Source organism: Solanum tuberosum, unplaced genomic scaffold (assembly GCF_000226075.1).
Source record: "Solanum tuberosum cultivar DM 1-3 516 R44 unplaced genomic scaffold, SolTub_3.0 scf00526, whole genome shotgun sequence".
Classification (NCBI taxonomy): domain Eukaryota; kingdom Viridiplantae; phylum Streptophyta; class Magnoliopsida; order Solanales; family Solanaceae; genus Solanum; species Solanum tuberosum.
The window spans coordinates 322,507-336,357 of NW_006239442.1; the positions used below are offsets into that span (position 1 = coordinate 322,507).

Genomic DNA, 13,851 nt, shown 5'->3' on the forward strand with positions numbered 1-13,851 from the left:
TCTGAAAACAAGAAAATTCATATTTTAAAAAAAAACACAATTGATGTTTCACCTTCTTCCTGGTTTCCATCGTAGAATCGTAAACTTGTTAATCTGCGTTATCATATTTTAGCTTCACAACAGACATCTCTTCATAGAATCTATTTATATTGGGAAAAAATATTTTAAATTAATAAAATATTAGTCATTTGTTGTATTCGTATTCACTTGCTACTTTTTCTTAATGATTTAAAATTTTAAAAATAAGAACATGAAAAGAAAATATAATGTATTGGTAGTGTCATCCTATAAGGAAATAATTAAATTCTTTACTAATTAAAAATGTCAAATAATGAAGGGTTTCAAAATATTATTTTGATAAATGATGGTAATTTTCTTGTGATATAATTTGGAATTAAATAAAAATATGACCAATAATGATTTTTTTTATCAATAATTGTAATTACAAATTATCCAACGTGTAATAATACACTTATAAATGATAAAATTCGATCCACATTAATTTTTGTTGGAGTTTCGTGCCTTTCATAATAGTGTAGAATTGTAGATAATATATATTAAAACCTAATTATCATAAATAAATAAATGTATACTCTTTAGGATTCAGTTTTATCTCTTATTGATTAGTATCCAAGTCTATATGGAACAACTTCTTCAGTCTCAAGTTCTTTATCTAAAGGACCAATTCCAATTAAGTTATCTAATTAATTACTTGAGCCAAAAATCTATCAGGAATAACCTAGCTCGGTAAAACTGCGTAAATAGCGGGATTTCACTAATTATGTTGTTGTTGCTCAACAATCGACTAGAGCCAGGTGTTAATCACATCTCACCCAGCTTTGGGGTATGATAGTCTAACATGTCCAAGTACTCTGATTGCCAGAACAATGGACAGTGTGATTATCCCGAACATAAAAAGGCACATTGTCTTTTTTTTTAGTTTCCCACCTGGTATCCGGAACCCGCATTGAAACCCCAACTAAATCCGAAATGCGCACTGCAAGGTCCATTCGGAGGTGGCGCTCCAAACAGGATTTTCTCCATACATAGGGCTCGAACCAAAGACCTCTGGTTAGTGATGTAAATACAATAAAACTTATCAAGATGGAAAAGAAAATAATTTCCAATAGGGCCTATGGAAAATTCTGTAAATTCAATAGAACTAACAAGTTCAATACTAATTTTACAGCATGCATACCCATATTTGGCAATGTCACTCTGTTCTAAGAAAAAGAATTTACAAAATGCTACCTCCTTTCAGTCCTCCCTCGATTAGAGGGAAAAGTAGTGTTTGACGATGTTTCTTCCTCCCTGAAAGGTCGAGTTGATGCATCTGCTATACTAGGTAACCTTGAAACACTACCCTTCCCTTTTCTGGCATTTGGACCGATCTCCTCTATCATATACTTCCAACCATCTATAGGCCTCCTCCGACTAAATATATGAGTTTTAATAAAACTGGCGATCTGCATAATCAACATTTATGTTGCATTAGAAGCAAGAGCAAACAATATATCACAATGTTCCACTATCCAATGTCAGGCGCCTTATAAATCAGACTAATATCCATTAGCAAACAGAATCACAGAGGAATGGTTAGTCATGTTAAAATGAAAACACATTAAAATATACAAATATTCTTTAGAAAACTGTCAAGTATAGTCAAAAGATTTATTCTTTTTTACAACCGTAGTGCTAGCTTGCAAGCTTCTCCACTAATTCTAGGGGCACCTGCTACCTCCCACCAGTAGTCCATGTACCAGATAACTCTCTCCACCAAGGTTTGGACGGATGAGAAGAAATCACCTGGAATTTTGCCATTTTGCCTCTGCTAGAATTTGAACTTGAGACCTCATGGTTCTCAATCCACTTCATTGACCACCACCCCTTTGGGTGATAGGCAGAAGATAATTCAAAATGAGGTCTATCAAACATAAGAGAAACATGTAGCTATTTTCCTGTCTACGCAACTCACAAGTCACCATTCAAGTACCATAAAATCCTAGAATTGTGCAACTGCCAAGGATGTGATGGAACTGGGCTTAGAGGACATGAAATTGGAAAAAGTATCTCTTCAAGCTTGCATTGTTCGAGAGTGAATCAACAACAATATACCCCGTGAAATCCCACAAGTGAGGATAGGGGAGGGTAGAATGTAGGCAGACCTTACCACTACCTCATGGGAATAGTGAAGATTCGTGAAAAAAGAAGGTGCCAAGCCATCATACTACTGACCAAGGTATCCACCAACTACCGATTTTATTGATCAATAATATACGAGGATTACAAGGCAAGGTAAAGTGAGTAAACATACTCGGAGAACGATGTAAAGCCAGGATCGAAAATAGAGCGTAGACTAGCTATCAGAAATGACTAGCTCAAAGAGATTGATTCCCACCAAAGATGTGGACCTCCAAGAAGATGAATAGGAAGGGAGTTCGGAGAGCTATATTTGGTCAAAACGATTTGTTGAGAGCACTTGCCTTCACTTCACTAGTAATGGCAGGAGACTATAACAAAAGTTTTCCTCCCCTAAATGTACACTGCTCAGAGGACATGCTACATTGGTGACATCCATATAAGAGGGAAGTAGTAGTTAAAGGAATATAGACCGAGGAATGTGGTAGTGCAACTTATGGAAACCTCTATGCAGAGAGATCCATTGAGATACGACAACGTAAAGGTATCCCAATGCCTTCACAAGAAAAAGCTCGAGTGACTAGAAAAGCCAATCTCAGATGAATATTCAGTATTGGCTCTACAATTTTTTTTTGAAATAGATATTCAGTATTGGCTCTACAATGTAAGAGGAAGAGGCTCCAAAGATCAGACAGTTTTCATTTTGCCTACATCAAAGGCTGCTGGGAAACTATTAGGCAGAACATTCTGGTAGCCCTCCAATATTTTATAAAATAGAAGATTTTAATAGAACAATAATTTATGCCTTGCCCGAGAACTAATGTTGCGCCTAGTAGAGAAGATGGTAAGCTTATTATCTTGTTTGGTTTTTGTTCTTCTTTTTCATTTCATAAACTGTTGTGAAAGACTGAAAGTGACCTGTCCAAAAACAAATATTATGAAGTGATGGCTAATGACTGAAATTTTATCACTCCTTCAGGTTCAATGTCTTCATCAAAGACAAGTCCAGGATGTTCAACAGAAAAATACACTTTCAGTTCAACTCTTGTAATGTTTGGACGAGTTTTATAAGTAGCACAATCTTGCACCACTTGGTCTGTGTAGTTAAAAGGATTTTGATACCTTTCTTATCAAGGGAAAGGGATAAAAGGGAAAGAAAAAAAGGAGGATCTAAGCATACTAGTATGCTTGTGGGAAAAAGACATATGTCTAACCAAAGATTACTGATTCAGCAGATCTAACAACAAGTTTGTCCAGAAACCAAGCTTAACAGCAACAACAACAACATACCCAGTGGAATCCCACAAGTGGGGTCTGGGGAGGGTCAAGTGTACGCAGACCTTACCACTACCTCGTAGAGGTAGAGAGGCTGTTTTCGAAAGACCCCCAGCTTGAGTGCAGTAAATCCAAGTACAAAGAAGACGAAAGTTGTCCGGAAACTAAGCTTTAATTTATAAATCGGATTTTCTCCACAAACCTGGAATTTGTTGAATGCAATTCGGCGTTCAAATTCTTGGACTAAGATATCTTCTTCTCTTTGTGACATCTCCCATATATTCCCATCTTGTGTTTTTGAAGTCGTTTCCCAGCCATCAGGTTTGTTTTTGAACTCAGAAGTCGTGTTTGAATTGCTTGAATCATCATAAGGTGAATCAAAAATCCTGAATACAAAGAGTGAAGTGAAATTAACAAGATATGGCGGGTGGTCATGGTATAAATCTGTTATTTATCATTAACCTATAATGTTAAGATCCCCCCCGAAAAAAAACCTCCCAAAGAGAAGTGGAATGGCAATACGACATACAGAAAACAGCATAAATCAACCAACAGCATTGTATAAAAAATCACTACTTTTCGACGAATTAGTAAAATTCTGTACCATCTTGATTGATCATATGTTCAAAATCATCATGATATTAGATCAAATAGTAGATCTAACAGTGACCAAGTATTCAAAAAAACTTGGCCAGGAATGAAAATAGAGAATAACATAAAATTGTCCCCTCTGTGAAAAGGAAAATGAGACCATTGCATACTTATTCTTTGAAAATTGAATGTGATGTATCAGCATATGTATGGAAGATGTTGCTGCATTGGCTGAATATCAATAGAGACCCTATGCAATGGAATGATGAACTTTCATGGGCTTAGAAATGGGCAAAAGGAAGAAAGCCAAGAGAATGTGTGAACAGAATGATGTTAGCAGGAGCAGTATACCATGTCTAGAAAGGGAGGAACATGTGTATCTTCCAGCAAAAGAGTCAAACAACCAAAGATCTCGATCAAACACATCATTCAAGAGATCCATTATATGGCACAAAGCGAGACTAGAGTAGCAACTTGGTTAGTGAATTTTAATGTGTATCCTGTAATGCAGTAATGGCAATCTATTAGTTATTTTGGTATAGTAGCTTGAACTGACTGCTGGGACGATTGTCCAGTAGCATGTACACCCCTTGTACTTCAATTCTCACATTTCGGTATAAATTATAATACAACTTTTTACCCCCAAAAAAAAAATACCATGCTACTCATCTAAACTATCAAAATAAGTCTATAGCTGCAAGTCTATTACTTACGGTTTGCTTTCATCATCAGTCTCTTTCAAGGCAATGTTCTAGTATAGGTAGTTGAAAAACTTCTGTCTAGTCAAAATAAAGATGTAGCCCAGAAAAAAAAAACGAAACACAAATCGGAATAAAGGAGAATGGCAGTACTGAATGGGTATATACAATAAATTTGGGGGAGATACGGACAATAAGCCACTTATTGTCAAAGCATGGTCACCTGAAATGGTTCCAAAGAAGAATTAATGACAGTCCCTATTTGGATTAAGCTGCCTGGATTAGTCTTCAAATATTGGAGTGCAAAAGGGATGAGCAAGATTGGAAGCCTAGTGGAGAAGACTTTAATGGTCGAAAAGCACACTGAAAAGAAATTGGGGCTAAGCTTTGCAAGATTGTTAGTAGAGGTGAAGGTGGGTAATGAACTTCCAGAAGAAGTGATGTTTCAGAATGAAAAGGAAGTAGTGCTTACACAGAAGGTGTCCTATGATTGGAAGCCTTCCTTCTGTGAGCATTGCCATAAGTATGGCCATGTAAAGGCAGAGTGTAGGAATTTAAATCCTAAACCAAAAAGTACTAGTGGGACAGGGGTAGAGGAACCAGGTAGACAGCAAGAAGATAAAGGCGGGGAGGACAGATTTGTACGAAGGAGAGTTTAGCGAGGCAATGGGAAACAGAGGGTTCAGTATAATGCAAACAAGTCTACAGCTGTGGTAGTAAATAATTCATTCCAATCTTTGACTCAAGCGGGAGAGTAAGAGATGGCTGCAGAACAAGTCAGGAATGTTGGGGCTACAAAACCAATCCCTAAGGGAAATGGTTAATGTAGTGTGTTGGAATGTAAGGGGCCTAAATGGCCACACGAAGCAGAAGGAGGTCAAACTCCTCTGTAATCAGCTTAAAGTGAACATTATTCGTCTATTGGAGACAAACAAAAAGTAACAATATAGAATATACAGCAGGTAATCTATTTGGAGGGTGGAAGTATCATACGAATCATTCTTCCCATTATAATGGAAGGATTTGGGTGCTGTGGAGAGAAGATATGTGTGAGGTAACAATTTGTAGTGAGAATGCACAAGCAATCACATGTCTTGTTAATTACATTACTCTATAAAAGGAATTTTACATGACATTAGTTTATGCTTACAATGGGGGGGAAGGAAAGGAAATAATAGCGGCGTTATTTAACTCAAATAGGAGTTGGAATCACAAAGCCTTGGGCAATTCTTGGAGACTTTAATGATGTTCTACATAGTGAGGATAGACTGGGTGGCAATCCAGTAACACTTGCGGAAGTGGCAGAATTTCAGGAATGGCTCGATGTGTGTGTGTTAGAGGAAACGGCTAGTACTGGCAGCACCTATACTTGGAATGATAAGTGGAAGCACAATAGAGTGTATTCTAAGCTGGATTGGGTCTTCATAAATGGAGAAAGGTCGGATGAGATGCCTGGGTGTCGAGCTCATTTTATGCATGAAGGGGGTAGCGATCACAACCCTATACATGTTAGTTTGTTGGTTGATAAACCTAAACAGAAAAGACCTTTTAAATACTGCAACATGTGGAATGCTCACCCACAATTCAAAGACATTCCTACATTGGGATGGCAAATGGAAGGGTGTCAAATTTACAAAGTTGTGATGAAAATGAAGGGACTCAAACAGACATTAAGAAGGTTACATGTGCAATACTTCAGCAACCTTAATCGTGAGGTGAATAGTTTAAGAGAAAAGGTGAAAACAGTGCAAGAACAACTACAGGTTAACCCTATGTGTTTACTACTATTGAAAGAGGAGAAAGAGGTTGGGAGAGAATTTAAGAGGGAGAGCTATTTGGCGGAAATGTTGTTGGCCCAGAGAAGCAAGGCTACATGGTTGGAGCTAGGAGATGATAACACAAATTTCTCTTATAGGATGTGTCGAGATTCTTATATAGGAAAAAGGTCCAATAAAGCTCTTAGCATTAGGTTTGACCAAATGGTTCGTACAGTATATGTACTCTAAAGGTTTCAAGAATATCTCCACATAATAAACTTCAATTTATCCGAGTCATTAACTCTAAATTCTAGATCCACCTCTAAAAGAACTATTAAGACTTCACAATCACATGCAAAATAGTTAAAGATCTGATTATGAATCAATTCAAATCCACATCAATAAGCACAGTCAACCATATCAATCAGTGATCAACTATGCATCAATACAAACTATATACGGTCAGTTATATGAATCAATACATCCACATGCATAGTCAATAATCATAAAACTACACATCAATCCTACTTATCCCAAAAAAAAACGACTATGCCTCATTCTCAAACTATATGGGTTCGACTATGAGTTTTTTTTTTTTGATGAAGTAAGATGTTGTATTAGAAAGGCATCAAGGAGATGCAAATTACATACACAAAAACATGGTTAACTCATGGGAACAAAAATACCTATTTAATCAAGGAGTTAACCACAAGCAAAAGAATGGTCGCTAAGCCATAATGAGGGAGCTAATGAAATCTAAGAGGGGTAATATATCATTTACAGGGGATAAGTTGCTCCAATGGAAGAGATTATTTAGGCAAAAGGATTTCAAACTGCTAATTGGAGTTGAGATACCATCAAAACATCTGAGATTCCTTCCTTCCAAATACACTATGATTTTTCTATATCCATAAGCATAGATTTACGAATCAACAATCAACCACACCACAATCCCTACCATAAATGCATTAAATTTATACTGATCAATGATCAATTACACCCCAATCTCAAACTACTTGTAAATCTTCTATATTATAGACGAGCAACACTGAGTCAACCTCAAACTAGTTGGAGTTCACTACATGAGTCTTATATATCCCATATGCACAATCAATCATATCAATCAATGACCTATTACGCCTCAATTCCAAACTAATTGTGGTTTATGTATCCTCTATTTCCATAAGCATAGTCCACTATAAAATATACTCATGAATTTCAAACCCAAAGCCAAAAAAAGAACATAAATTCAAATAAAAAACATTAAAAATTGCAACTTTGATCATACTCTGAGCAGCTATCGAGAAGTTTTTCAATATCATCGCCATTGCCACTACCACCAATAGAATCCCCAAGTTTAGCCTCTTCCATCTTCTCAATCTCCTTCAACCACAAACCCGCATGTACTCTCTGCTTCTTCAACCTATAATCCTTCTTTATATTCTCCAAACTATAAAGCGAACTTCCATTTTCGTTCATATTTGTGCCCTCACTGCCATTTTTCTGCTGCTTCCCCTTTCTTAATTGCCAATTCTCATTCATATCCTCCACAAAGGCTTTAGTTTCCGCATCAACTTCCGAAACCCTAGACTCAATTTGAGTATTTTCTGCAGCGTTGCTGGTGTCATCGGGAAGTGCAAAATTTACGTCGGCTTCCCATGGAGATCGATTCTTTCCAGAAAGATCGTCGGGAAGCCATGCAGCTTCCCATGCATCGTTCCACTCATCGTTGCCGCTCTTGGTCGACAACCGCCGGCGGACGGCGGCGGAGAAAGTGGAGTTTATGAGGGGTTTTTGGAGAAATGTTGATGAGAGTTTGCGGATAGGGTTCATTAGAAAATGGTCGGGATTGAAAAGGGTCTGGAGGGGAAAAAGTAATTTTTATATTTAAAGTGAAAAATAATATTTATAAATTAAAATTATGTTTTATCATAAATATAAATTAAGTTGTTTGTTTACCGCAAAAAAAGTGATATATATGTTTGCTGTTTTTCAAAGAAAATTGAAAATTCTAAAATTTAATTACAAGTTATATTTCGAAATTTTATAGTCAGAAGTAATGAGTTTAACTCCAAAAAAAAAAATGAAAAAAAATTATGGTCAAATATCTCTTTTATCACAAGCTATTTAAAAATAAATTACACAATCACATGTTACTTTTTAATTAAACGTCTCCTTCTTTTCTCCCTTTTTTCATATTTTTTACTTCTTCAGTAGTCACGTTAATGATTAAGATTGATTGTTTTATCAATAATTAATTGCAAATTTAGTTTCGGATGAATAAGTTATATATCAAATTTAAATACTTATTTTTAAAAATTAACAAGGATGATATTATTGTACGTCAAATTTGTAACGAATTTCATTGATAATGTTGTAGTAGATCTAGGTGATTTTTAGTGTATCTTCTTCTTCTAATAAGTATCTATCTATATATAATAGGAGAGGATAAAATGCTTACGTGTAAGCACCATAATTATTCTTCAATTTTAATTAAAAGATCATTTAATTAAATTTTTTAAATGGATGGAATTTTTAAAATGAAAATTTTAAAGCGGTTAGAAAACTTTTTACGCGAACTTAAACAAAGGATAAACCAGTTAATATCCCTTTAATGTTTTTGTTTAGTTAAATTAATTATTTCTAAAAGTTAAATATTATAAAATTGTACTTTGAAAAAAAAAACATGAACCATTTTAAATTCTGCTAAAAAAAAAAAAGCATTACATATAATTAGAGCCGTCAAAACGGGCTTAGCCCGTGGGGCCGGCCCAGCCCAACCCAACCTGTTATTGGGGTAGGGTTGGGATAGGATTTTTCAAGCCCCTTTAACACTAGGGCTTATAAGCCCGGCCCATATAAGTCATTGGCCCTTAAGACTTGATCGGGGCAAGGCAGGGCTGGGGTCGGTCCATGGGCCAAAACTTTTTATTTAAGGGTAACTTATAATAATCTCACTAGTATATAATCTAATTACTTAAATACATGATATATTGTAATATTATGAATCTTATCAAATTTTGGTACGTCCAGATACATGTATCTCGAAATATATGGACTCAAAATTAGGTTAATCTGTTCTAGATACACTCTATCAAAGTAGATTCACATATATCTAGGATGCATAGACAAATATCGTGCCCTCGCCTCCCTCCAATCTTGCTTGTCACTCTCTTATCTCGCTCACGTATCTGGTATGTGAGATACATGCTAATTATACTAGACTTTTTGTTAGTGTTATTTAAAAGACACTACTGTTTGCCATATTTGATTTGAAAATCTTCTCATTTTCTTAATGTTATAGAATTATAAGTTTGAAAAGAAAAAAAAGAAAAAAGGAAGGGCTAGCCCGCCCCAGCCCTCGGCCCTTCTAGGGTTGGGTTGAATTGAACATTTTCTGGCCCTTCCGAATGAAGGGCCAGCCCGTCCTAGCCCTTCAAATTCCTTGGCCTGCGAGGCTTGGGCCGGGTGGGGCTGGGCTGACCCTTTTTGACAGCTCTATATCATATAATACACCCACCTATAGCTAATTGAAGTCTTGAATTATAATTAAATTATTCAACGTAGAAATAGGAATAAATTATTTTTTATAAAAATAAAAATAAATTATTTTCTTTAATCACAATTAAAATTTAAATAAGTAGTTTTAAAACTTTTAATTACATTCCACTTTTGTACAAACTCTAAAAACTTATGAAGAAAATAAAATAAATAAAATTAGCTCATGTAAAACTCTTGTCGTTTGGTAGAATGGATAAGATTAATGCAAAATATAGTGTATTAGTAATGCTTATATTAGTTATGCTTGCATTAGTTATGATGAGATTTTTTTATGCAATGTTTGGTTTGGTGTACTAAAAAATATTATGCATTACATAATTTTTTAGAAAAATATTTGTTTACAAAAATACCCTCCACAAATATAGTGGGAAGGATGTAAAAAAAGTTTTTGAGGGCAATTGTGTCTTTAATAATGTTAATGCATGCATTAAAACCATTGCATTACTAATGCATAGAAAAGATGGTATTAGCAATACGCTCTTCAATACACAATAGAGTTTATTACTAATACAAGCATTAGTTATGCATAGGTTAGAAAAGTGTACCAAACAAGGTACTAATAATACATCAAGCTAATGCAAGCATTATTATCTCCAATACACTCTACCAAATGAAAACATTATTATTTATAGAGCAAATATTTAAGCTTTATAGAAATATTTATTTTAAGGTCCGATCCAAGCCCAAGCGCCAAGTCCAAATCCAAGTCCAAGTCTTTGATATTTAATATATATTAATATACTTACACAATTACATGAGATCATTCTTAATGTCAATGTAATAGAGTGAAAAAATAAATGACTATAAATGTTTGGGAAGATTCTGACCTTAAAGAATTTTCAAGAATAAAATTCTTAACTCCAAATTAAAAATTGTTACATAGACAAAGAAGAGAAAAATAATAAATTTGCAATCTATCGGTAAGGATCATTTAAGGAAATATATTTCTACCTAATTCAATCACGATGATGGAAGCTTCATTCAATAAAACATTTATCTATTATTACATGCTGCACAAGTAAATATAAATAATTATAATTGAAATAGTTATCGATAATTGTTCTTTCCCTTGTAATAGAATTAGACTTAGCACTTATGACATGTTGTTAAATAGTGTATGAATTGACGCATTATCACTTGAATGTATTCCTTGAGAAATATTATTGAGTTCTTTGTACAATCCTTTTGAAATCCATATTTTCGTCAATCTTGTATGTGATCTCATAACAATGTGCATCTAGAAACTTCATCCTAAAATTATTTAAGCCTAATCACCCAAATTCAAGCTGACGTATTTGTAGGTTTTTTTCAAGAAGTATTCTTATCCTAAAAGATATGATTATTTTTTTAAATTTGGTATATACCAATTCATAAGTTCATTATCACATTTATACTATAAATGCCCAGTTATATGCGATCTCCAAACAATTTACATTTGATAACTTTTTCCTAAAATTAGTTACTTGTCATTACCAAAATTCCAGTTGACATATCTATATATTTTTCAAAAGTCATTGATCTTATCCTAAAAGATATCAGTATTTCTGAATATGGTATGATAATTAATAAATCCACAAATACATTTTACTATAAATGCTCAATGCAATCTCTTTCATAACCACCATCAAGAAAAATATATTATTTTACATAGTTTATTACATCTCAAGCAAGGTTTCTACTTAATAACTTTATATTTATAAGATTTTTTAATGTATGAGTGTATGCATGAGTGGTTTTCATGAGGTTATTTACTATTTTTAAACTAATTATTATTATAATTTTATTTTATGCGTACCAAAAATGAATACTTTCAGCAACAACAACAACAAGAAGAAAGTGGTGTTCATAATGAGAGCAACAGGAACGGAAAAATCTCGTCTCTCTGTTGACCTTGCCACCCATTTTCAAGGAGAAATAATCAACTCGGACAAAATGCATGTATTTAAGGGACTTGAAATTGTGACCAACAAGATCACACACGCTGAGAAACAAGGTATACGACACTATTTGCTAGGTATACATATTTGAAAAAGATATTCTTTTGTGATTCCTTTATTTTAATGTGAATATTAAATGACAGTTATTTTGTTTCACAAATTTTAGGTGAAATTGAGCCAGATTCCAACTTCACGGCTAAAGTTTATGTCTGAAGTCCATTGTCTACATAGAATTTTTTTTGAAGACTCAATGTGTTCCAATTATTGTTGGAGGGTCAAATTCGTATATTGAAAAACTTGTGGAAGACCCAGTGTTCATGTTCAAATATAAGTACGACAGTTGCTTTATTTGGATTGATGTAGAACAATCAGTCTTGAACCGTAAAGTTGACACGAGGGTTGATGAAATGGTCAATGCATGTAGTTTTTGTAGTTATTTTATATATGAATCTAAATATAATAATGACTCTAACTAAAACTTTTCTTATATAGTTATCTAAATAATACTTTGGTTTTCAAATATATGTTCACCTAATTAAAACTATTCTTAAATTTATGTTGCATGCAGGGCTGGTGGATGAGGTGAGGCAAATTTTCATTCCAGATGCAGATTACACCAAAGGAAATCCGACGGTCCATTGGTGTCCCTGAAATAGGCCAAATATTTAAGGGAAGAAAAAATAATAGACGGAGATGATGAATCAAAGAAGATGATTCTTCAAGCTTCGATTTCAAGTATCAAGCGTAATACTCGTATATTAATTTGAAACCAACTTGACAAGATTCAACGATTAATAAATGAGAAAATGTGGTTGGTGCATCATATTATTGTAACTGACGTTTTCAAAGAAGATAGAAAAGAAGTTGTTGACGAAGCATGGAGGAATACTGTTTTGCAACCATGACTAGATATTGTGAAAAAGATTTTTCAAAAATGATGATCACAATATTAGTATTGAGTGTACATAAACTATCATTATCTCTATCTTGCGTTATTTTGTCTCTTAGTCACTTTAATTTTTGACCTATTTTGTACAGTTTTTATCGAACTACAGAAATATATACTATTCTTGTCTGTAAAAACATTGTTATTTATAGAGCAAATATTTAAGCTTTATAAAAAATATTTATTATAAGGTCCGATCTAAGCCCAAGCGCCAAGTCGAAATCCAAATCCAAGTCTTTGATATTTAATATATATTAATAAAAATACGTACTTACACAATTACATGAGATCATTCTTAATGTCAAGGTAATAGAGTGAAAAAATAAATGACTATAAATGTTTGGGAATATTCTAAACTTAAAGAATTTTAAAGAATAAAATTCTTAACTCCAAATTTAAAATTGTTACATAGACAAAGAAGAGAAAATAATAAATTTGCAATCTATTGGTAAGGATCATTTAAGGAAATATATTCTACCTAATTCAATCATGATGATGGAAGTTTAATTCAATAAAACATTTATCTATTATTACATGTTGCACAAGTAAATATAAATAATTGTAATTGAAATAGTTATCGATATTTGTTCCTTCCCTTCTAATTGAATTAGACTTAGCACTTATGACATGTTGTTAAATAGTCTATGAATTGACGCATTATCACTTGAATGTAATCCTTGAGAAATATTATTGAGTTCTTTGTACAATCCTTTTGAGATCCATATTTTCGTCAATCTTGTATGTGATCTCATAACAATGTGCATCTAGAAACTTCATCCTAAAATTATTTAAGCCTAATCACCCAAATTCAAGCTGACGTATTTGTAGGTTTTTTTCAAGAATTATTCTTAACCTAAATGATATGATTTTTAATTTTTTTTTTGGTATATACCTATTCATAAGTTCATAATCACATTTATACTATAAATGCCTAGTTATATGTGAAT

The 13,851-nt window shown here is 33.7% G+C and overlaps 1 protein-coding gene across 1 annotated transcript; it reads right to left on the minus strand.

The window, feature by feature from the left end:
* Positions 1 to 1,105: 1,105 nt before the first annotated feature.
* LOC102583834 (uncharacterized) lies at positions 1,106 to 8,313 on the minus strand. Its single transcript, XM_006364883.2, has 3 exons — positions 7,749 to 8,313; positions 3,617 to 3,800; positions 1,106 to 1,466 (listed from the first exon to the last, which is right to left on the minus strand). The coding sequence occupies exons 1-3, from the start codon at positions 8,291 to 8,293 to the stop codon at positions 1,248 to 1,250; spliced, it is 948 nt and encodes a 315-aa protein (XP_006364945.1). The 5' UTR covers positions 8,294 to 8,313; the 3' UTR covers positions 1,106 to 1,247.
* Between the last annotated feature and the right edge of the window lie 5,538 nt (positions 8,314 to 13,851).